General features: G+C 46.2%; 1 protein-coding gene and 1 long non-coding RNA gene across 5 annotated transcripts in view; one reads left to right on the top strand and one right to left on the bottom strand.

The window, feature by feature from the left end:
- Positions 1-24932, bottom strand: part of KANSL3 (KAT8 regulatory NSL complex subunit 3) — a 33461-nt gene that overhangs the window by 3285 nt on the left and 5244 nt on the right. For 2 of the 4 annotated variants that reach the window (XM_084807106.1, XM_084807108.1), the window contains 19 exons: positions 23729-23819; positions 23330-23515; positions 22747-22878; positions 22491-22607; positions 21877-21978; positions 21645-21716; positions 20364-20438; positions 19885-20042; positions 19107-19170; positions 18021-18224; positions 17100-17256; positions 14812-14889; positions 10405-10593; positions 4733-4817; positions 3666-3820; positions 2503-2615; positions 1639-1861; positions 832-977; positions 93-255 (listed from right to left, as the gene is read on the bottom strand). In XM_084807106.1, coding sequence (XP_084663232.1) covers positions 93-255; positions 832-977; positions 1639-1861; positions 2503-2615; positions 3666-3820; positions 4733-4817; positions 10405-10593; positions 14812-14889; positions 17100-17256; positions 18021-18224; positions 19107-19170; positions 19885-20042; positions 20364-20438; positions 21645-21716; positions 21877-21978; positions 22491-22607; positions 22747-22878; positions 23330-23515; positions 23729-23819 — 2510 coding nt within the window. The remainder of the gene's footprint in view (positions 1-92; positions 256-831; positions 978-1638; positions 1862-2502; positions 2616-3665; positions 3821-4732; positions 4818-10404; positions 10594-14811; positions 14890-17099; positions 17257-18020; positions 18225-19106; positions 19171-19884; positions 20043-20363; positions 20439-21644; positions 21717-21876; positions 21979-22490; positions 22608-22746; positions 22879-23329; positions 23516-23728; positions 23820-24932) is intronic. The other 2 variants (XM_084807109.1, XM_084807110.1) reach the window with 1 other exon arrangement.
- On the top strand, positions 10121-11187 carry LOC146340812 (uncharacterized). The gene is made up of 2 exons (XR_014784025.1): positions 10121-10225; positions 10370-11187. It is a non-coding gene; the product is annotated as an uncharacterized LOC146340812 (long non-coding RNA).

The raw sequence follows: 24932 nt of genomic DNA, 5'->3' as shown, positions 1-24932 counted from the left end.
TGTTATAATGACTTCTAAAAGCAATGACACTTCCACATGATGCAATGTCACCCTTCCTTCCAGGCCTTGCTGGACTGCCAACCATTTCTCACCTACAGATGGTGCTACTGCTGAGGTTGGTTGACATGCAGGGTCAGCAGGAGGCATCTCTGCTCCAGGCTGGGCTTTGCCGAGTTCCACCTGGGGTAACAGCTTATTGGGAGGAGTGGGGCTGGAAGCTGGGCTGGTCAAGCTCCCAACTGCACTGTCTGGAATCTGAAACATTTAACATGCAAAAAGAACAGGAATGGAGCACACTGAATCCACATTTCTGACCACAAGCAGCCAAAAAATAGCCAGATAACGGAAAGCCCCCAAATACCTCTGCTTGAAATATCTTAGAAGTGTATAACTATCACCACAGAATGGAAACAAATGTACTGCACAGAAGACCACCTGTCCAAGCAAATGCAGCAAGTCTTTAATATGGTGCTGACGATCACCAGACTTATTATTCTTTAGTGCTCAAGCAAAGGCAGATTTTAGATTCATGACAAAAGCTAAATTTAGATTATCCTAAATTGTTCCTGTACACACACAACACACCCTCCAAGAACAGGCCTTGGCAGAAGAGGCAAAAGCATCTAGATGGATTCTGTGGCACACACAAGCCTACTTTAGAGCCTGCTGCCAAGCCCATGCGGCAGCCAATGGCTTGGTAGAACACCCCTCACTGTCCCCTGGTACAGGTGAGTAGAAGGTAGTAGAGGGCCCATTTCAAGGCTTGAAGCCAGTTGTGACTATTCCTTGCACCTGTCACCAGCAAGCTATAGCTCCAGCAGCCAGAATTACCTGGGGTGGCTGAGGTGGGGTCAGCAGCAGCTGCTGCTGCTCTTCCAGCTGGGGATGGATGACCCCCATGGCTGCCTGGCTGAGGGTGGTCACTCGGCTGGCCTGTCCCCGCAGGGTCACTGTGATGGTGGTTGGAGCTTTTAAGCCTGGCAGAGAGGAGAGAAAAGCCACAAGTGCAAATTGCTCTTGGAACACGGGTTTCATTAAAGAACAGACAACATTAGAGTGATGTTTACGACTACCCTTCCTGGGACGACTGTAGGTAGCGACACCATACTAAGGCACAGCCTCAGTTTTTAGCACTCTCATTTATTTCAACCTATCTTCAAGGAGCTCAAGGTGGTACAAACAGGGTTAGGCCACTTTATCCTAACAAACCTGCAAGGCAGGTCAGGCTGAGAACCCAGTCTCACCAGTCCAATATTCCATCACACATTCTCTTCATCAAAGTTTTTGTACCCTGGAGGTATGAAAGCATATGCCAGTCTCATCAGCTAACAGCTGTAACATTTGCTCAACCAATTTTGTAGCTGACTATTTCCATCAAGCATTCACTGCTGGATTCTGGTTCCCACCAATGCAAGCTTCTCAGCAGAGAAATACCCCGTTCCATTCACATGTATTGTGGAACACAGGCTCTGTGCATGTAGGTGGGAGTGGGGGTGGGGGTCTCATCTCAAATTGCCTCATTCATTAATCCTGGCATGATAACCTTAGCACACCCATTGGGCTTGTCCAAGCAGAAGAGATACAAGTTTCTCTGGGACAGAACTATTCCCTGCCCTGCCATTGCAACGGGACTCTTACCTGCCCCCTGACCAGAGATGTGAGCCAAGCCAGGAAGGCTGCTTGCCAGTTTTGCCAGCCCCCCATTTGTGAGCAGCTGGTGAATAGTGGTGGGCTTCGCACCACCTGAGGCTCCAAGAGAGGACAAGGATGTGGCGACTGGGATTGTGCGGACAATGGTGCCTGCACTGGTGGTGATGGTGCTCAGGTTCTGGAGTGGGGCTGAGGTCTTCAAGGCTGTGGTCTGCATGATGTGAAAGAGGAACAGATTGCAACAGCAAGACAGGGATATTCATCACTTGGCACAAAGACTGTCCCATTTTCCTCCTTCCTGTTGAAATCTGAGGGTTTAAACAAAGGTCTACCTGATCTGCTGTGCTGGCAACTCTGACCTAACAACTGTTGTACAACAATGCTCTGCATGGACACTATGTAGAAAATGCAGATAGAGTCATTCCATGGAACGAGGAGAAAAGAGCCCTCGTGAGTGTCCATCCTTGGGGTGAATACAGTCCAATTTTAAAATTCCCCAACCTCACCTCCTCTGTAACTTCACAGATCTCTTTCCAGCTGGCCAAAATTGCATGGCTAACATCTAAATGGACCTTTTTAGTATTTTTCTTCTTGACTATTCATTCCTTGTAGCTGATCCCAGTTTGAGGAGGAGGAGGAGGCAAGGGGAAGCAGGCAACTGAACGCAAGGAAACAGGGCATGGCTCGCAATGGCATCAATCACTCTCTCCCCCCACACCCCCACCCCAGCACATACATGAAGGTCTGCTGTCAATCTACGCCTCCATATTCTACTGAAACTATTTCCCTCCCACTGTAGGCTGGGCTCCCCTCAAGGGACCACCCACACTGTGGGCCATCCACACTGCCTACCTGCACCAAAGGCCCGGCAGTAGCAACACTTGCAGGAAGAGCGGCTGGCTTTGTGCCGATGTCCTGCAGACTGAAGCTCAAGCCTTGCAGGAGGCTGCTGGCCGAAGCTGCCCCTAAAGAGAAACCAGAGAGAGCGGAGAGGATCCTTCATTTTGTCCTTCTCCAGGAAACAGTTCAACTGCTGCCTGAACCAATAAGCCTGACAGGCAATTTGTCAGCAGCTTTGGGCAACAAGCCTGGACAGCCAGCCAAGTGCAGGGCAGGCCCCCCTCCACCAAGTTGGAAGCCACCTCAAAGTTCTGGGAAATGGAGTCGACGCCTTCCTTGCTGCTAGGGTGCGGTACCTCTGGAAGACACTGTTCTCTTTTCAGTGCCTGGCTTTGTAAACCACTGTGAAGATCGTATTAGCTCTCCTTTATTTATTCTCTTACTGATCATTTCTTATCTGCTGCTCTTCGTTCTGAATTTTAATGGATGACTTGCATCATTTTTATTTTTTTATTATTACATTTATATCATAGACTCACAGAATAGTAGGGTTGGAAGGGTCCGACAAGACCACCGAGTCTAATCCCCTGTTCAATGCAGGAATCCAAGTGACAGCATCCCTGACAGGTGGCTGGCCAGCCTCATCTTGAATGCCTCCAGTGTGGGAGAGCCCACCACCTCCCACACTGGTAATGGGTTCCACTGTCATATTGCTCTAACCATCAGGAAGTTTTTATCCTGCCTTTCTTCCTCTTGCAAGGAACTCAAGGTGGCTTACATGGTTGTCGTCCTCTCCATTTTATCCTCACAACAACCCTGTGAGGTAGGTGAGGCTACGAGTCAGTGGCTGGCCCCAAGTCACCCAGTGAGCTTCATGCCCAAACGGGGACCAGAACCAGGATCTCCTGAGTCCCAATCCAACACTCTCACCACTACACTACACTGGCTCTCTTTTTTTATTTTTCACTGTTAGCCATCCTGGGAGCACTGCAAGGTGAAGGTTTGTAGGATACAAATTTTATAAAAATATCTCAAATCTGACCTCTTGTCAATCCCCTCAACAGCAGAGTGCTCAATACTAGAAGAATTCTCAGATTCAGGCCAAAGACAGCACTGGTTGACAACCATGGTGTTCTATACCCACCTCAAACCCATTCAGAGAAGGACATACTTACCCTGAAGCATATTGATGGGCTGTGCCTGCCCGCAGTGTGTGCTGCTGGCTGCCAGTCTGTTCTGCAGAGCATGGAAAGCACTCGGGGCTGTGCTGCTAGGCGTGATGGCTGCGGGCGTGGGGCTGACAGAGGGGCTCTCTGCTATGGAACCTGGCCTAGGAAAATGAGCAGATGCAGTGTGTTAGCAAAGCCACAGCCCAGGATGGCTCGACACGGCCATACGCAAGTGCCCTTGCTCACATTTTTGCGTCCCCCTGAAACACCTCAGCCCCTGGAGCCCCTGGCTTCAGATTCACCCCTTCTGGTGCTCGCTTGCCCACTGCTTGTGCCACACTGTAGCCTGCAAAACACCACTGCGTCTGTGCCATGCTAGGCCGGTTCACACACATGCATATCACTTCAGTATCACTTCAGAATATCAGGGGAGCCTGGCTGCTGGACCAGACCAGCACCTCATCTTGCCCAACATTCTGTTTCCCACAGCAGCCAGCCGGATGCTTCTGGGAAGCCCACAAGCAGGGAATGAATGAAGGCTGTTGTTCCCCAGCAACTGGTACTCAGAGGCATGTTGCTTTTGAAGCTGGAGCGTGTGTTGTGTATCCATGTTCATGACTAATAACCACTGATAGATCCACCTCCATGAATTTGTGTAATTCTGTTTTAATGGCATCTAAGTTAGTGAGCATTGCTACATCTTGTGGCAGCAAATTCCATAAATGAATTATTTCTCAGATTGGGAGGTGGGAACTGATTCCTAACGGAAAAGCATTAGTGATCTGAGATTAGACAGGCAACAAGGAAGTTCTCTTTGAAATGTCTGGTTTGCCATGGCTTACTCACGTATGCAGGCCAGCACAGGATTGTATGAGCTAGCCCTAAATCAGGGATGGGCAACTTGTGGCCCTGCAGATGTTTTGGCCTACAAGTTGCTCCCCCCTGTCCTAAATGGACCAGAAGTTTCTGTTTAGCCTTCAGTCACTAAAGTCCTTCAGGAGCTGGTATTTAAAGTTGGGCACCAAGGGAAAGGAGGCAGCCTACTCACAGAGCCCTGATTGGCAGATACTCACTTTGGGGTGGCAAGCAATCCTGCTGTCTCCTTTGCACCCACCACAGTTGGTCCCACGGTCACAGCAAGAGGCTTCGCTGCAGCTACTGCAAAATGAAAAATGTTGTCAGAGGCATCCATCAGGTTCTTCTCTGACGCACTTAAGTACGCCCCTCTCCGCAGCAGTATATCTGAAGGACTGGTAAGAAGATCAGGTGTCGATCTCCAGCACTCTGTAAGCTGATAGTGCTGCGAAAGATGCAGGAAATACCAAGACACTGTGAGACTCAGCAAGTACAGAAGATTAACAAGTGCAACAGATCCAGGATGTGTAAGAGGGTTAGCTAAAATCAGCCACTGCCTCCAAAGCACTGGAAACCCAGGCCTTCAGGTTTGAGGGCAGCAGCCCACATTCTTATTTGCTTATTTCACTTATGCTATTTCTATCTTTCCTTTTTCCATTCTACCTCTCGACCCCTTACTACCTCTTTTCTCTAGCCAATCATTCATAGAAAGACTTGTCTTAATGAATCTGATTTTGTCAGCACTCTCCTAAAGCATTTATAAAATACACAGGAACTGAAGTGAGTTAAAATTATGTGTTTATTGCAGTGTTTTGGATACAAATGAAAATGTGTCTTGCATATTCCTTCTGTCCACATATGGTAAGAGGGAATTCTTGTTTGGTTCAAGTTTACTTCTGTATTTCATTATTTTCTGTGAAGAGAAATAAAGTTTGGATAATTAAAGAAATTAAAAGGAAACGGAGACTTTCAAAGCTGATAAATTTGCGCTACAGTGATTAAACACAGCTCAGTTAATTTGGACAGTAAAAACCTACTGTTGGATTAATCAAGGGAAGATTTACAAAAGTGTAACATTTTGCAGCTTTGGAAGTCTCCATGTCCCATTGTGCTCAAACAGATTCACTCATCCCTGTTCTATGTGGAGCATTGTTTGTAGACGAGTGGCAGCAACAGCCTATTCTGGCTTCTGTTCCAGAGTCCTAGCTAGTTCAGCACCAGCAATATCTTAGATATGGCTATCCACTCACCTAGTTCACATTTATCTTAGGTACTAACATGAATCACTGGACAACTCCCCCAGGAATTAACTTCTGGCAATCGGGTGCTGCCGCAGTATGCTCTCATCTGCAGCCTTTCCTTTCACAGCAAGTACCACCCTACCCCACGTTTAGCCCCTTCCTCTTATCTGAGGGCTGCTTAACACACCATGTGGTGGCAAGCCATTGTGTGTGCTTATTCAGAGAGCTGTGACGAATCCCAACTTCCTGGCCAGCATCCATGTAGAAGATACACATCTACAAACACAGATGTTGCATCCAAACATTGTATGCTTACACCCCAAAATGTGTCAAAAGACACCAATCAAAATCCTTGCTTGCTTCACTTGGCTTGTAAGAGGCCCATGTGTAATTAACTTTGTATTTTAAGCAACAAGAACACCCCAAATTTATGACCACATCTGGAAACGAATTGTGCTGAAACATTTGCAGAACCCAATGCAGTCTTCCAGCACACACCAGCATCAGGAATCCCAAGGAGTGCTGAGCCTTCTCAGGAGGACAACACCCCAGAAAGAAGCTTCTTCTTTTGGCAAAGACTCCAGCCTCTTAGCTTTACGGAAGCTAACTTGGAAGCCAAAGGCCATGGACGTAACAAGGAAGTATATCATTAAAAATTGACCAGATCAGGATGGAGCTAGGGTTGGCAATTCTAGAAAGAAATTCAACCAGATTCTGGATGTTAGTGACAAAAAGGGACAAGGAGACATCATGGTGGTATTGATAATCAAATTACTTCCTCACAGTGGCAAGCTCACTTTTCAGCCTTGTTTAGACAATTTTTTGTTGGGACCTCCTCTGAGCCCCTTTACAGCAGGGATTCCTTGTCTTTCTCTTCCTGCCCTGATTGGGAACCATTAACCTGGAATGCAGTGTGTGATTTGATTGCCTCCCTGCCTCCTAAAAAGGCCCCTGAAGAGGATATGCTCCCTGGTGAATTGTTTAGATCTAATTCTACTTGGTGGTGCCCAATTCTTGCTAAAATGTTTACTTATATAAACCAGCATGGAAAAATTCCCCAGGGCTGGGAAGTGAGCACTATTGTTCCTATTCACAGGAGAGGCTCTAAAGCAGACCCAAATAACTTTAGACCAATCAGTCTGCTTAATGTTGTTTCAAAATTATATACTAAATATCTTTTATGCAAATTAGAGTCATGGGCAGCTGAAAACTCGATTTTAGCTGAAGAACAGGCCGGTTTTGCAAAGGGGAAATCTACAGTAGACCAGTGTTTTGTTCTCCATCAGCTAATACAGAAATATTCTCAGCATGACAGAAAAGAGTTATTGTTACTTTTGTGGATTTTAGTTCAGGCTTTGACCTTGTAGGTAGAGATCATTTGTGGCAAAAGCTATCTGCCACAAACACTGATAGAAGGCTGTTTCTTTTAATCCAAATGCTCCACTCCGACACTACTCTTAAGAGTTAGGCTTGGGGCGAACAGACTATTATCAGAAGCATCCCAACTGATAAAGGAGTGCGTCAGGGATGTCTATTGGCCCCTTTTCTTTTTAACTTTTATATTAACGACATTGTACAAGAAGTGAGTGATTTGGAATGCTTCCCAGCTTCTATTCAGGAAGTTAAACTCTCAGTCCTCCTATGCAAATGACATTGCAATGATTTCCATTATATTAATTGAAATGCGAAGGCTCTTGAGAAAGCTGAGTATGTTTTGCCCAAGAGAGCATTTGTCTATTAATTATGCTAAGACTAAAATTGTAGTATTTGGGAAGAAAGGGAAAACTCATACGTGGAAGCTGGACAATGAATCCATTGCACAAATGAACAACTTTAGATATTTGGGCCTTAACGTCAATGCCCAACTTTCATGGAGACAACACCTAGATGTAATTAAGCTGAAATCATCCCAGTCTACTCAATCCCTCCTCCAATTCTCTAGATCACAAGGGGGAAACTTGCCTCTGCAGTTGAGATATTTCAGAAGAAAGTAGTTTCACAACTGACGTACGGGGCAGAGGTATGGGGATACACGCATGCCTCTGTTTTCGAGGTGGTTCAGAACTCTTTTATGAGATCCCTCTTAAATGTCCCCCAGGTTACACCCGGGGCCCTTCTAAGGGTAGAAGTGGGATTGATTTTAGTTAAAACATCTATTCACGCTGTTCTTGCTTTATATTGGCTCATGCTGACTCATATGAGTGACTCCCACCTTCCCAAAAAATGCTTTCAAGAGTAACTTCAGACCCCATCCCAAAAGTCTTGGGTAAACCTGACCAGACCTATATTGCAAGCTTATGGAATTGATACCGAGTCCTTTCCTTCTTTTGCGTCTGATAGAGTAAAGCAAATGTTTAAAGAAAAAAATTATCTTTATTCTAAGTGGATGGATTTGGTTACAATCTCACAAATGCCTCATTCTTGCTGGTACCCATTATATAAGACATCATTTGGACTGGAGAGTTGTACTTTACAACTCTGACTGTGCCCCACTTACAGAAATCATTTACAGCATTGCGTCTACAATGCATGCCCTCTGCCTTCCTGGAGGGAAGATCTGACAATACCCCAGTCCATCAGAGACTCTGTATTTGCAGATCTGGGGAGGTTGAGGATGTCTTTCATTACTTACCAAGATGTCCTCTCTATGGCCATCCTAGGCATAAATTTCTTGCCATCATTCTCCAGTGCCTCTCAAATAGACCGCCCTTAGAACAGATATGTGTTCTTCTTGCTGGCACTGATGCTTTTACCACTGCCCAGGTAGCAAAATTTGCCTTGGCATCAAGGAGGCCTAATGTTGTCCCTATTTTCAAAAAGGGTAAAAAGGAGGAACCTGGAAACTACAGACCAGTCAGTCTGACATCAATCCCTGGAAAACTCTGGAGCAGATGATAAAGCAATCCATCTGTAAGCACCTTGAAAACAATGCAGTGATTACTCAAAGCCAACATGGATTTGTCAAGAACAAATTCTGCCAAACGAATCTGATCTCATTTCTGGATCAGGTCACCTCCCTTGTGGACCATGGAAATGCTGTAGACATCATATACCTCAACTTCAGCAAAGCTTTCGATGAAGTGCCCCATGATATCCTGATGAGCAAACTAGCTCAAAGTGGGCTAGATGAAACAATGATCCGGTGGATCCACAGTTGACTACAGAATCAGACTCAAAGAATGCTTATGGGACCTTCTCAAACTGGGGAGAGGTAATGAGTGGGGTACCGCAGGGCTCAGTCCTGGGCCCAGCGCTCTTCAACATTTTTATTAATGACTTGGAGGAGGAGGTGGTGCAGGGAATGCTGATCAGATTTGCAGATGACACAGAACTGGGCGGGATAGCTAATACTTTGGAAGACAGAAACAAAATTCAAAGTGATCTGGATAGACTGGAGCGCTGGGCAGAAAACAACAGAATGACATTTAATAGGGATAAACACCAAGTTCTGCACCTAGGAAAAAGAAACCAAATGCACAGTTACAAGATGGGGGATACATGGCTCAACAACACTACACGCGAGGAAGATCTTGGAATTGTTGTCGATCGCAAGCTGAATATGAGCCAACAATGGGATGTGGCTGCAAAAAAGGCAAATGCTCTTTTGGGCTGCATTAATAGAAGCATAGCTTCCAAATCCCGGGAAGTACTAGTTCCCCTCTACTCAGCACTGGTTAGGCCTCATCTGGAGTACTGTGTCCAGTTCTGGGCACCACACTTTAAGAAGGATGCAGACAAACTGGAGAGGGTTCAGAGGAGGGCAACAAAGATGATCAGGGGACTGGAAACAAAGCCCTATGAGGAGAGACTGAAGGAACTGGGCATGTTTAGCCTTGAGAAGGCTGAGGGGGAGATAGGATAGCGCTCTTCGAGTACTTGAAAGATTGTCCCAGAGAGGAAGGCCAGGATCTCTTCTCGATCATCCCAGAGTGCAGGACACGGAATAATGGGCTCAAGTTACAGGAAGCCAGATTCCAGCTGAACATCAAGAAAAACTTCCTGACTTTTAGAGCAATACAACAAAGGAACCAATGATGTAGGGAGGTGGTGGGCTCTCCCACACCGGAGGCATTCAAGACAAGGCTGGACAGCCATCTGTCAGGGATGCTCTGACTTGGATTCCTGCATTGAGCAGGGGGTTGGACTCGATGGCCTTTTAGGCACCTTCCAACCCTACTATTCTATGATTCTATGAAAAGACGTGCCGAAGCCCAAACAGCCTAGTAGGGATGATTCTGTTGGATGTGTGAATTTATGTATATACAAATATGTGACTGTACTTTACTGTTTTTTTCTTTCCCTCTTTTTTAATGTACATTGTGGTGGCCTATGGCTTTAAGCAATAACGTATCTATCTATCTACAGAATTAAATTGCAACCAGAAATGGCTCACGAAGCATAATATATCATAATTCTCTGGAACTAAGACAACTGCCCAAACTCTGCATGCCAGACACGATGGGATTTCAGGTGCTTGCTTTGCACTGTCCAGCCATCAGAACAAATTATTAATCCACTAGCCCCACCCATGACTCATCCCGTCAGAACACAATACACAACACCAGTGACCCTTATACTCTCCTCTTCCTTCTCATCTTTCCTGGCTACCTCTAGGTATTTACAAGCTAGCTCCAGTTCCTAGGACTCACTTTCTGATGGTACATCCAGAGGAGTTCCATTTCCTGTGCCAGCAGCTTCCCCGTGGGAGACAATCGTCACCTTGATTTTGGCTCGCTTGGAAGATTTGCTGCAGTGAGTTGGGCTGGGGGCCTGGTGTCTCTTCAGCTGCATTCGCAGATCTTCTTTCTCCCCTGCATCCGGCTGCTGCTCTGAAGAGACTGGAACCAGATGATAAAAGATGGCTTTCTTGAAATTGAGAGCACAATGCAACTCCCCACTGAAAGCGCCAGCACAAACCTGAACATGTACCCATGTGTATCTCTGCAGCTTCCTTCATGCTGCCCTGTGCAAAAAAGTGGCTTTCTAATTTCCATGTACTAAGAGCACCTCCTCTCTGCCGTCAGAGCCCCTGCAATTGTCACCTAGTCAGCCAGTGACTACTATGAAAAGCACATTCTTCGTAAGTGTTCTAATAGCAGAATAATAGGACATGAGAAAGGAAGGAGGGACATTGTAGGACACAGAAGTAGAGCGCAATAGGTAAATGCAGAAAATAGTAACTGAAGAGGTATTATGAGCTGCGTTGACGAGGGTTATAGATTTCATTTCAAAACACAAATGCTCTTTTCTAATGGACGTACCAGATTCCACAGTGTGGCTGTAATCCTGAGTGTATGTACTTGTAACTAACCCATGCTGAAATCACTGAGACTTGCAGTCCGATCCTGATGATTTTTACTTGGAATTAAGTCTTAGGATTTCAAATGGCTTATGTGCATGAAAACATGGCCAGGGTTGGGCTGTTAAGTCAGTTTCTTTCTAAAACTCATCACCTTTTTAATCTTCAAAGCACAGCAAAAGCTAGCTAGGTATTCTCTTCTGTTCTTACGGCACATTCAGGCTTAAAAATAAAGGAGTGATGTGTTTCAAGTTCCTAAAACCACACCCTGAACAAAAGTCAGAGCTCCCTCTGCAGACAGATCAAACAGCAAACTGGACACCGATAGCTTCATTAGTTTCCATGGGAAATAGTATAATAGCATTTAAACCAGGGATGAGAAACTGTCAGATGCCTCCCCCTCCCCCCACTGCATAGGCTGCACTGTTAAAAAACAAAATAAAAATTATATAATTTAAAAATCGCCCATTTGCCACCAAATTTCAGTGGCACACCATTCTGTAGCACTCAGTAGTGCTAAAAGGGTTACATTTAGCATGTTTGCAAGCTGGATTTGACCCTTTTAGCACTCCATAGCTTCTATGGAGTGCCATTTTGTTTCTAACAAAATGGATATTCAGGGGTGCGGCAGGGAGCAGTGATGACACTTTTTGCTTTTAAACTAAAGAAAAAAGGGTGAACTCGTTTTGTGATTGAGAAAAAAATAAGAGTGGCGTGCATCTACTTAAAAGGCGTAACAGAAGACCCATCTTCCAGTAAGAAATTAGAGTACTCAGACATGCATCCTAACATGCAAAGGGACAGGAAAATGAGGGAAGGGCTTAATTTTTATGGATTTCAGACAAAGCAGGGACATGTGACTGGAAACTTATGCATGAAACTTAAGTATGCCTCCCAACAATGGGGAAACACGTGTGAACACTCCCAACTGGGTCTGACACAAGACACAGAGAAGGTGTTCCGATGATCGCAGGGGGAAAAGCCAGCGTGGCTCCTCCCCACATGCCCATCATTTACATAATCACCCACGCTGCAGCACAAGTTGGCGTGTCGTCCGAACCCAGCGAGTGGCACAGTGGAGGCAGTTTCATACCCACCCTACAATCACAGGTTATAGGGTGGATACGAGGCCACCCCGCCATGCCGCACGCTGGGTTCAGGTGACATTATGTGGCACGCGTGGGGAGGAGCCACAATGGCTTCTCCCCTTCCCCCATTCGATTGTCCGAACCCAGACAATGACTCAGTCATTATTCTGAGTTTACCAACTCAAATGGAAAGAGAGAAGGTGGTCCATGTGTGACTATGGAGAGCGGAAGCCTGCCTCTTACTTTCCATGCAGCTTAACTGATTCAACACTAAAAGCTCCTTGGTGACAACTGCAACAAGCATCCTTACTTCTTCAGGAAGCTCTGCCTGTCCAATATTCCTCTTTTCATCTGCCTCTTCTTGGTATGTTTCCAGTGTTGCCTGTGCTCTTTGCAACACTCAACCTGTCATGCTTCCTAAGGGAAAATCACGTAATCTTTTGAGTACTGTGCCGCTAGATCTTTTAAGGGCATGCAAGGCTCAGGCATTCCTCCTAACCTGTCAAGAGTCTTTAGTGATTCTGTATCGCATGGATAATACATAATGCCCGGAGAAGCCACAGTATTGAATGAGGTATGTTTTTGCTATGAAATATTAACCTCTGGGCATCCAAAAATGGCAGACAGTAAGCTCAAGATTTGTTTGTTGTGAATGGGGCAACAGCTCATAAACCAGTCATGCCAAGGAGCCACTTTCATCAGGACCTCGGAGTGGAGCCAGTGGTGCCCCTTCCAATTTACTTGAACAAAGAACAGCATCTCTCTGAAACATGGTCCCTGCTCTGCTCTAGGCTCACCTAGGAGAAGGACTAGTTTGAGATTTACACCCAATTGATTTTCAAGGGTGTCTCTGTTGAGCTGGACAGCTGCAAGCACTTTCCTGCTGTGCCCATTTCATAGCTGGGTATCTTTTTGCCGCTCCACTCCACATACTCTACTCCCTGAAGCCAGAGAAATGGCAAATTTCTAAGCTCACTCTAAAGCATTAAGCAGTGCTCAGAGTGAGAAGAATCTCATCAGTCAAAGCTGCTGGGAGTTACTGCAGCCCACAGCAACCAAAGTATTCACACGCCACTCCATTCATTGGCAGCCTGTAGCCGCTGAGTTTAACTGAGCAGAATGCAGATGCTGAGCTTGTCCCCAGTTTGAGGCATCTTGAGCGTATCATGGGAGCTCCACAACCATTTCAATCAGTCTTTTAACTGCTGCCCTGTGGAGAATGAAGATGTCATTATGGGATCAAGTTTTTTCTGGAGACTGGGAAGGGAGCTGGCTACCTAGATTTAGTAAGGAAGATTGACAAGCAATTACTGAAAAAATTTCTATGAATTCAGGCTAAAGAAAACAGAGTCAAAACACACTGAGTAAATCCATGTGGCTGTATAGCACACAGATGTTTTCTTTGATGAACAAGCCACATTCAAAAACATCATGAGTGCCAGTGTGGTGCAGCGCTTAGAGTGTTGGACCGGGTCTCAGGAGATCCGGGTTCTCGTACCCCCTTGGCCATGAAGCTCACAGGGTGACTTTGGGCCAGTCACCAACTCTCAACCTAGCCTACCTCACAGGATTGTTGTGAGGATAAAATGGAGAAGAGGGCAACCATGTAAGGAACACACCTTGGGTGCCCTGCAACAGGTAAAACGGCAGGATATAAATATAATAATGCATCAATAAGATACTTGGCAACACAGCTAACTTAATTTTCATAGTGAATGTGTTAAATATATATACTTTTCACATACTACCCTAGCTCTTGAAGTTTGTTTGGATTTAGTTAGCACCGCTTTTGTTTAATGGTGCTGCACACACTCGCACCAGGTAGGAGTCACATTTCCTGCCGTGACAGGGGGCCAACTGAATCTCCCCACCACTGTAATTCACTGCAGAACTCAATTCATAAAACACAGAATTGTAGGGATGTCTTATTTCCAAAGCCACCAGATCAAACTTGTATAGGGAGGAAGGAACCTTCTCCCCCCAAATGTCAGCCCATATCAATCAGAGAGAGCCCTGCCAAAGTGTGGCGGCCCCCTCCCCCTAAGATGAGGCACAATCAGAAATGAACTGCCAGATCTGAGAGACTCCCCTGCATTGCCACGGTGCTTGCACAGGGTTATGGATTTCAGGTAGACTATGCCCCATGATGGGCCGGATCTGTCCGGCTTTGACTTTGCCATCCTTTCAGAGTCCAAAATCTGCCACCAAGGCAGCACTTGCTGCCTCATGATATTGCTACCACTGGAAGAACAGGTGACAAACTGTCATGCTGCAGCACCCAGAACTACCTAAGTCAACAGTTAAGCCCTACCATTTGTTATCAATTTGCAACTGCAGGACTAGCACGGGTGGGTTCAGATGGAAAGGGTCAGGCCCACTACAAAAGTTTCTGCCCTGACACGAAATTAAAAAAAAAACCTGCTAAGAAACACATTAAGGATCCTTTACTTGCCATGTAAAAAGTGGGGGTAGGGAGGGGAGGGACTGTGGTTCATATTCTAAGTTTGCCTGTTTAGCCGCTTTGCTTCAGTTCCTGCTAAAGCAACACAAGGGTAAAAAGCATAGGAGACTTCTCTCAGTCACCACTGCAGCAGTGCAAGGACGGAGAGGGAAGGGTTAGGGGGATGGAGGGAGAGAGGCGGCAGAGCAGAAAGTGAGGAGATACTCACCAAAGAGGCATGAAGAGGTGCCAGGAGGAAGAGATTTCCTCACCAGCATGTTTTGTTTCAGAAATGCAGCAAACTGAGCTGAAATGAATCAGAGAGAATTACAGTATCACAGCTCACGTTTGAAGGGGGGCTCCCTCCTACCCACCAGGATAAGAGAAACTCTGTAGCTGGCTGACAAGCAGATCCAAGAGGCATCTCTCAATGGCCTGACTGCAGCAGATCACCACCCTGGGACTCTGAGCCTGCCCCCACCTCTTTGGCCTGGCCAGAAACACGGCATCATATCCAAGGGGTAGCAAGACTGGGAAACAACTTCCATTAGGGAAAGCACATGCAGGCTTCCGAGTTATTTCTTTCTGCCAGACATGGGAGGTTGCTACACCTTCGTGTCCTGAGCAGGGTTGCTTACTAACAGAAAGTCACCATCTGTCATGTCAGACAGATGGCGGCCTAACCGCAAGGGACTTGGAACAAACATATGCAACGTATTAGCCCACAAAGTGCTATTACTGACTGTAATTATTTGGGATCAACACAGCATCACCTCTACTATCCCCCTTAAAACTAAGGAATACAGGATAAAGCCTGCTAGCTTTGGCTAGAAACTGCATCACACAAGTGGTTTACCTTGAGAGTATGACTCCTAACAAAGGGAAGAAGTGATCCCCCTGCACTCTGCACTTATTTTACACTCTTGCTAGGAGCTTCGTCCACCATTTTAGAACAATGAAAGAGTGAAGCTGAATTTGGAGGCTAGCACACAAAGCTGCTTTTTTGAAGGTGTACTGATGTCCTTGTATGTGACTCTGTCTAGATCTCACACTGGATCACAACATTTCCACCCAGTTGTCAGGACAGCCTCCAGCACTCAATGAGTTTCCATCCTGAGGCCCCAAAAGCCAGGGTAGCAAGGCCTAACGCTAGCAGGCTGATAGTGCAGGGCAATGCAACACCTCAAAACGTTTGTCTCCCATGACCTCATGCAACAGATGCCAAATGAAGAAGAAGGTGGAGCTATGACAAAAATCAGCAGCTCAGCCAATCGGTAACAGCAGTTCCCAGTGAAACTGTCTCATCTTACATCAGCACAGGAGAGTTGCAGCTCAAGCTGCCACCAAGGCAACACGAAGCAGCCCAGCTGAGCGCATAGGAAGCTGCCTTATACCAAGCCAGAATATGGCTCCATCTAGTGCAGGATACCTTGCCTGCTCCAATGGGCAGCGGCTTCCCAAAGTCCCAGCCAGAGGAGTTTCCCAGCCCTACTACTCCAGTGGACGTGCTGAAGCTTGGATCTGGGACCTTCCACATGCAGCTCTCTGCACCGAGCTCTGACCCTCCGTCTTCCTCTTCTAATCAAATTCCTCCTCCCGTTTCTGTTGAGAAGACTGCAGCTGTGGCAATGGCGTTGCTCTGCTGCACGCCAGCTCCTCCGCAGAGCATGCCCCTCCCCAGCAGGCACAAAGCCCAGAAAGGGCCGCCCTGGCAGTATCATGGGCTGCCAAAGATGACTGTCACAGCAGCACATTACCTGGGCCAGAGGACCATGACTAGGAACACGAGAGAAAGGATTTGTACTCCCAAGATGCAGAAATTGGGGAGGGCGTGGTGCTGCAGGGAGCTGGCAGGCCTGTTCCGCTGCAATGGCCACTAAGTCTGAACAGACTCCTCTCCCCCAAAGATCTGCTCTGTGCCTCTGAGGTGGGTCCAAAGAGCCACATTTCATGTTTGTTGCAAATCGCTGCCCACAATCAGCTGATGAAAAACCATCATGCTGTTCATTTGCTGAATTCATTTTGCAGACCGAACCATGAAGCACAGCATGCTCAAACAGGAGAAAAGGCATCTGTGGCATCTCTCTGTCCCTCACGGTCGCAATTCTAGTAAGTCTTTCCACATACAAGTCACTCTCGTATCTTCCGAGAACCCATATCCAATCACCTAGAGGGGGTAACGCATGTATCTGCACGTACATGTTATAAGCCTATGGAAGACATAGCCATCAATGAAGAAGCAAGGGGGGAAGCAAAGCTGCCAAGAAGCGGATGCCACAGCCCACCGAGGCTTCAGTTTCAATGCTGGTGTGCTTGGACTCCCTATGCTCTCGGCTAGAAACGGCAGTAGACTGGGATCCCACTCCAGAGCAGGCGACCCCTCCTGAAAGCTGCCATGCTGAAGGGAGCCTGGAGACATAGCAGGAACTTTGCTCATAGCATCGCTCCCAGCCCAGCATGCCTCGGATGCAATGAGCCTCACCAGTGTCATAAAGGAAGACAAACAGGGCAAGTTACCTTGAGCCTGCCTGTGGGTCAGTGCTGCTTCGGTTCGCTGCACAGGCCTCCTCAGCAGCTGGGAAGCACCAATCTGACTGGATTTCTGAGCAGATGACACAGTGGCCATTTTAGCCTTGGGACTGGAGGTGGGGCTACTGGATACACTGGAGAGATCCTGCCCAAGAGAAAGGAAACCCCCATACCATTACGTTTGCAATGCTTTGTACCTCTTAAGGGTGCAGGTTGCGGTCTGGGTAACTGAACGAGATGGCAGGCAATGCTCTTGGACCCCACATTTCACCACTCTCCATCTGAGTCCTAGCCGCATTACTGACCCCTTTCATCCTCCGAAGGGCAATACCAAAGGACAACTGAGCTTTAGCAAGCATTCTCCATACTACCTGATGGCCTGTCTGAAGGTTACGTAGTTTCAATAAGAAAACATGAGCAATGCTTTTTCTTCCATGCACTGAAGGATGTGTAAGGAAAACCGGGATTGCCCAGCCATGGGTTTCACTATACACATAGGACTGATGGTATTTCTCAACTTGATGCTCACATCACACAAGTACAGTGTTGCAATGAGTGCAAAATTGAGCGGCCTCAGCATATGTTCTTACAAAGGCAAGAAGTGAATGCTGAAAAAGAAGAGCCCTTCTGGATCAGACTGTCTGTTTCATCCACCATGTTTCCAACAGAGGCCAGCCAGGTGCTTCTGGCTTGCAGCTGCAAAGGTAGCCTAGAAAAATGCATGGGCAATGCCTACTGAAACCCAAGGGCAGAATGTGGAGGTGCCAGGATCTCCCATCCACCCACCGTCTTCCACTCAGGATTTGTACTCTGTGCTTGGGGGGGGGGGGGGATTTCCTATTATCCACGCAGCCAGCATTTACAAGGACACCTTGCAAATACACTCTTCTCGCCTAATGCTGTTCTCACCTCTGACCCTGACGGTGAAGCAGGGACCTTGGCTGCAGGGGATGCAGGCCGGCTGCTTCTCTCTGGCACGTCGAAGGACACATCCTTCCCAGCCAAGTCGCGTGTTGTTTTCTTCTTCTTCTCAGCATCTAGATCCCGAGGATCAGACCCTGAGTGGCTGTCTGCTCGGGCGAGCACTCCAGTCAGGAAGTCCGCTATTTCATCCTGCAGAGGCAACAAGACAGAGTTAAGCTTTTAACTAACTTCAACGCAGTTGTCTAAAAACAGTCAAGTTCAGACTATTTTTCAACATAAAAAAGGCCAACATTCCTGGTGCTTCCCCAAACCTTCCCCCTTACACTTAACATTTTCCTTTTTTTATGCCAATGGAAAACAGGCTACATTAAATGCTATGAAATATGATAAGGGGCAGCTCCAGAGGAACACAGAGAAGTGTGTGCTGATCCCTGCAAAGCGGACAGATCAGAAGTCTTCTGGCCCAGCCCAAGGCAGGAGACAATCTAGGAATTTGCTCTCCTTTGCATGTCAGCACAGCTACTATGATCCACTGCAGCAGAAAGGGGTTCTGCTGAAAATTGACACAGAGAAGATTATGCACAGTAACTACCAACCCGGCTGTCACACCACAGCATATTAGAATGACTCGGCTCAAGCACAAGAGTCCCACCGCTCTCTGTGGACAGAGCTAGGCCAAGGTATCCTGGCTCTCTCCCGGGAAATAGTGGCGACTCCTCTCCCAGGTTCTTACTCTCGGACCAGAGGACTCCTGTTACCTCAGTTGCTTTTGGCTCTTAAGAGGGTGGCTATTCTCTTAAGAGGTTCATGGGTTTTTCTCTGAAATTAAAAGGAGCTCACAATGCCAAGAGCCCGAGATCCTCAGCACTCTGCCCATCAACGCACATCAGCTGACTGGGCAGGACTTCAAATACAGAACAGCTGCTACAAGTGCATCAGGACAAACTATGAGGGGCACAACAATAATTTCACCAAAGTTTATTGAGCAGAACAAGAATGAGAGACGTGTGAAGGATCCTCTAATCATCTGGCGTGTGTATTTGTGCATGGGCAAGGGGGATAACTATTTACCTGTATGCACCTGTCCACCATACTCTGGGTCAGGCCTTCCGACTTCTTTTTGGCTTTGCTTATCCTATGAAAAAGGACAGGCTGTTGAAACACATTCTTTTGCTTCCTTCTCCTCACCCCCATCCCTTCCTGCCTCCTGGGACAATTCTCCCTCTGAAATGTTATAGTAGCAGATGAATCCCTGAAGGTTAACCTGATATTATTGATACTTTCCCCAAATTTGGATGGATGAATCTGCTTTGGATGTGCATGAAATCAAGACATCTCATTAACTGGCTAGAAAAGCCAGCTATTTTTCACAGGAACCAAACACCAAGAACTCTTATTAAAGTTAGTGGTAACTGACAGGAGATTAAGCTATGCATGACAATATCCTGTCCACTATGAATGTCAAATTCCATTGCTCAAACTGACTTCTGCCTTATGTGCCCCCAATTTTCTTGTGTGCTCTACCTTCCTGTGTATTCTAACTTATTCTCCAGAACTGTTATGGCAGTCAGTTATGGGCTGGTTCTTTGCATGGAGAAGGTTCCTGGTTCAATCGCTAGCATCTCCACATAAAGCATGTCAGACAGAGGACACCTGGGTGAGAAAGAACAGGGCTAGACAGACTGGTGGGCTGACTCTGTGAAAGGCAGCTTCATGTGTGTTTCAAAGCTTAAACTGAACTTCCTGGGAACAGATTATCAATAGGACCAACACACAGCATCGCACCAAGGTAAACATATATGTTCATTTCAGAATTAAGCCCCTTCCACCTTGCCATTACTGAATATACCTGAGGTTATCATCAGCTCCTCCAACCACTACTAGGCTGTTCTCAGCTCGAAGCTTCTCTCGAAAATCTTCCATCACCTCACTGTTGCACTGGAGGGAGTTCTGACCAATCACAAAGAGAACTGGAGTCTTCATGTCCAGAAGTGGGTCATCAACATCCTGCCCACCAAAACAACACATCAGGCTGTGACTATTCTCTTAGAGTTTTAGAAGATACTAGGAGGGTGTACTTCCTTTGCTGCAGGTGGTAGGGAATGTAAGAACAATCTTTATACTTGTATATATGTTTTTAAAGACAACCAACATGCAAAGTACTCCTACTCTGTGATTGGTACTTTTATTACGTGCAGATGATAAATACACAAAATTGTGTCATTAAAAGCAGAAGAAATGTGACTCCATCCCCACATGCCACCGTAAAACCAGATTATTAGATCACCATCTCTCCTTTAGTCTGGTTTGCCTTCGTTTCATCCTTACCCCTCTGGGCCCATCCACTGTTAAGAGAGGAAATCCAAGACACACAACTGCAGTGACATCCTCCATCACTGAAACCTAGACATGGAAACAAATGGGTCTTATTTCTAGAACCATGGCAAGACTGCATAGCTCTAGGGCATGGATCTGGTACACTGCCCAAGAGTAGTCAGTAGTCCTGTTTCCTGTGGATAATCTATTACAGTTATATCTTTTATTTAAGTATACTAGAGAGCAAAATCAGACTTTCCCTTTTTGTTGCAAGTGTCCACGGGTACGCAGATGCAGAGCAGGTACAGAGACTGTCCCTCTTGCTGAAGAGACCGTGGGGCTCCTCAGGAGCACCTTTAAGCCTTAGCATTTCCTGCTCTAGTAACTGGGTGACAAATGACAATCATCAAAACAGGCACTTGAACTTCACCATTGACCTCTGAAGCCCAGGCATAATATTCTTTGCAGCTGCATCCTATTTTTTGCTTTCTCAATGTCCCAGCAACATCTGAACAATTCAAATTGTCTTCTATTGGATCAGTTCCCACAGGTATACATTTTGTTGCTCTAGCCTGCCAAACTCTGGTTTCTCTCTCAAAAATAGTGTTATTGTGGGAAACCATAGAATATGGAGGATAAGAGTGTTTTTTGCTACTCTAGCCCACTGCACTCCATAGTTGTTCTCTCAAGAAATTTTGAGAAACCATGGAGAACAGCTGGCAAGAGTGGCAAAAGACACTCTAGCCCTCCACACTCTGGTTTTATGCTCTCTCAAAAAATGCTATTTTTGAGAGAGAAACCAGAGTTTGGCAGGCTACAGAAGGCACCTCTCCTTTCCTAACAGGGAGAGGAAAGTGTTCCCTACCCAGGAGAGGTTTAAGATCCTGATGAAGACTCTGCCCCTCCCCCCGCCGCCCCCCCCAACACACAAAAAGGAGGTAAGGGGAAGTCTGTAGTGAGGGTTCTGTGTGGGGAGGGTGGGGGAGAAGTGAGGAGGAAGGAGTGGACAGTGTGTGTGTGTGTGTGTGGGAGGGAGGGAGAAGGCTGTGGGGGGGGGGGAAGAGAGGGACCTGCAGCCCCACTCATCCTGGCTTTGGCCACACCCACGGTGGCATATGGCCCACTGCCACATACAACCCTGAGGGTCAAAAAAGTTGGCAACCCATGGTGTAGCAGGATAGTTTTAAAGTCCTATGAAAAGCAAGATTTCCCTTCTGTATTCTGCACATACCACATGGCTGTACTTTATAGTAACCAGTAATATGAAGGTAGGAGCAAGACAGAATTACATACATGACAGGCCACCAAAGCTCCTGTGTTCCAGCCAATCAGGATTATTGGCTTGTGGGAGAAATGGTTGTGGATCTGGGAGAGAAAGAAAGAATTATCAGTCAATCTTTTCAAAGTCCAGGACTAGCATAAGCCACACAAACACAACCAAGGTGAAAGGATTTGGATTTATAGGCCAGAAGAAAGTTCAGCAGCACTCAGACATGAGTATTCCAGCAGGTAATCCAGTTTGTACCTCGAGTACTTTGCCTCTCACTGCACCAATCATATGCTCCAGGCACTGCAACACTCCAACGCCACTGCCGTTATTCATTAAATGGGTAGCAACTGGAATCACCTGAGAGACAAACAGAAGAGAAGACAAGCAGATTAAACAACAGTTATTCTATCATTGTCCAATTTATATTGAAACTGAGAGTTACATTTGAGAATTTTATCTGTGAGGATAAACACAAAGAGTTGGGACTCTGCAGTCTGTAAAGATCATAGCTTATATATGTGTCACTTATATCACCTAATCCGCCACCAGCTTTTTTGTGGTCTCAGGCTTAATTCCCTGCCACCCTCCCCAAACACCTCCTTGTACATGAACTCCAAAAGATGTGACCCATCCACCCGCTCAGAGCACCTGAGAACTCTACTGTCACATGCCCCTGATCTCCCTTTCCTCCAAATGGTTATTCTACACTTGGTTTCAATCAAACCAAATCCAAGAAGGGAACACAATTGTACAGAGGGCTCTGATTCAGTGATTCTGCTGAGAGAAGAACCAACACATGCAATGGGATTGAGGAGAAAAGCTACATGCACATGTGCCAAAAGAAGACAGGACAGTGAAACTGCACAAACCTTTCCCAAGCAAGAGAGCTGTGACTGCCAGAACCGATGTCGGCGAGAAGTGGGGAACATCGAAGTGGAGGGTCCAGAAGATGCCAGCAGGATGAGGGGAGAACCAGGCAACTTGCTCTTGAAAAATTAATAAATAAAATTATATGGACAATATATTCTGTGTGAACCAGCTTTTTTTTGTAAAGCAAAAGGCATAAACCAGACATGAAAATAAACCCAAGATCTGCCCCTTTCCAAAGACTCACAATGCACTTACTGGTTTGTTATGCGAAAGAACACCTATAGCTGGATCCCACGGTCTCTTCAGCAAGAGGGACAGTGCCTCAGCGCCTGCTGCCCCTGTCTTTGCAGTAGAAGACAACAGCATCCGATCAATCAGGGTGGGAATCTGAAACCCAGTGACAAATATACTATGGAACTCCATAATACATACGTTTGCTCTGCACAGTGCTGCCTTTGGAATCCATTTTATGACCCAACATTTCCTTCTGGTTGTATTTGTACATGATTTTTATGCTCCACCAACTAAAAATAAATAAATGGATGCCTCCTTTGGGATGGACTAGATCAGCCCATCACCACTGACACACACTTGGCAGATGAGGGCATTTTTCGCCTTCTGTTTGGGAGATGTATCTATGTGTGATGACTCAATCATAACCCAAATCACAACTCAACATAAAATAGCATCTCACCACATTAGTCTACGGGGAAAGAAGTGGCACTTTCTGCTATACTATCAGAAAGGAGATGCTTTTCCTTACAAAAGAAACATCGATTGGAGGACCAAGAAAAAGGCAGACAAATCTACTGACTTTTGAACCCATCATGCGCATCACCTTTCCCTTAAGAGTCTGTAAAGCATCCAGGTAAGCAGCCAGCATAGGCAAACTGAGGGTCTCCACCAGAGTTGAGTGAAGCCACTGGATCAGCTTGGTATCCCAACTGATGCTCGCCAAAGCCTGACGGACCCGTCGAGCACATTTATCCACTGCTATCCTTCTGAGCACTGGCTCATTGCAAGCCTGATGAAAAATAAACGAGACAGACCCAAAGTGATGTCAGCAAAATAAAGTGTGCCAACCCCAGAATGAATTGACAGAGCTTTGCTTGGACAAAACACAGAAGTACAACAGGCATACACGATTAAAAATCTTGGCATAATCCGTCTGAGTGGCTAGAAGCCCAGAAGTCAGCTAATGTAGGCTAAAGGAGAGTGGGAGCAGAGAAATTCTTACCCCTTCATTAGCTAAGCGAGCCAGTCTGTCAGACTGCAAGGCTTTGAGGATTTTATTGAACAGTTTGTTTTGGGCCACTGTCCAGCCAGACCTACAAAGGAAAAATAAAGTTAGCAGTTCAGTCCCCAGGTAAACAGAATTGCAGCTGGAGGAACCCAGATAATATTGGCTCCTAACTATGGCCCAGAACAGATGTAACAGGAACTACGGTTTCCTGCTACATGAATGAGCCTCAGTAGTCTTTGGGCTTGCATGCTTCCCCTCTCCTCCTCTTTCACATGCTAGGAGGAGGCGATCAGAAGTTTTCGCTTTTAAACTAGCCATAGTTCCTTGTGGCACTCGAACTTGGGGAACTTGAATGTATTTAAACTATGGTTAGTGAGAACAAGGTAGGATCAACCCATGTTTTCAGATTCTGGCTTGTTCTGAAAACACAGTTTAAACAAGCCACAGTTCCCCAAGTTCAGATATCACGGAGAAATGTGGTTACTTTAAAAACAGGTGCTCCGGATCTCTTCCTCCAGCACATGAAAAGGAGAAGCGGGGAGTATGGGAGTGTCAGGTTTGCTGGGACTTGTTCATATTGTAGGAAACCATAATTTCTCGTTATGTCTAAACCAGGACTATCTCAGGATATGAGCAGTTCCTAGTAACAACAGCATTATGGTGGGAAAAATCAGACATCTTGAGAATAAGGACCACATACCATGATTTTCACACAGATCTCATTTGCCATGTAGCAAAATTATGTGCAAATTGCTTGCACACTATCAACAAGGTATTACCTATTTTGCTGCATGTACATGTACAAAACAGATGCATTCTGCACTCATCACCCGACAGGGAAAATGCAGTTTTCCTGCACTAATGAAATATCCAGGCAGGAAACCATCATGCATGAAGCAGATTCAAGTTAACCACTGGTACTGTAAAAATGTTCTGCATACACAAGTACACCAAAAACCCCACCCCCGACTCACTAGCAGCCCAACATTTTCTCATGTTTCCTAAAAATCAAATTTCTCTACACCTAAAATAAGAGTTCAGCTGCATCAATCCCATTGCTGGTTTGATTAGTTTATCTTCCTGGGGCTATGTGAGGAGATAGGGAGAGGAATCCCCTTCTGATCTGTCATCGGATATAACAAGGGGACTCCTCTGCATGCCCCTCCCCTGCCCAATGAAAGGAAACCTGTGCGCAGCA

Source organism: Heloderma suspectum, chromosome 6, assembly GCF_057233095.1.
Source record: "Heloderma suspectum isolate Gila_16-S chromosome 6, 16-S_ref, whole genome shotgun sequence".
NCBI classification, from domain to species: domain Eukaryota; kingdom Metazoa; phylum Chordata; class Lepidosauria; order Squamata; family Helodermatidae; genus Heloderma; species Heloderma suspectum.
Note: the sequence above shows the minus strand (reverse complement) of the source record. Positions and strands in the feature narration are given on the sequence as shown.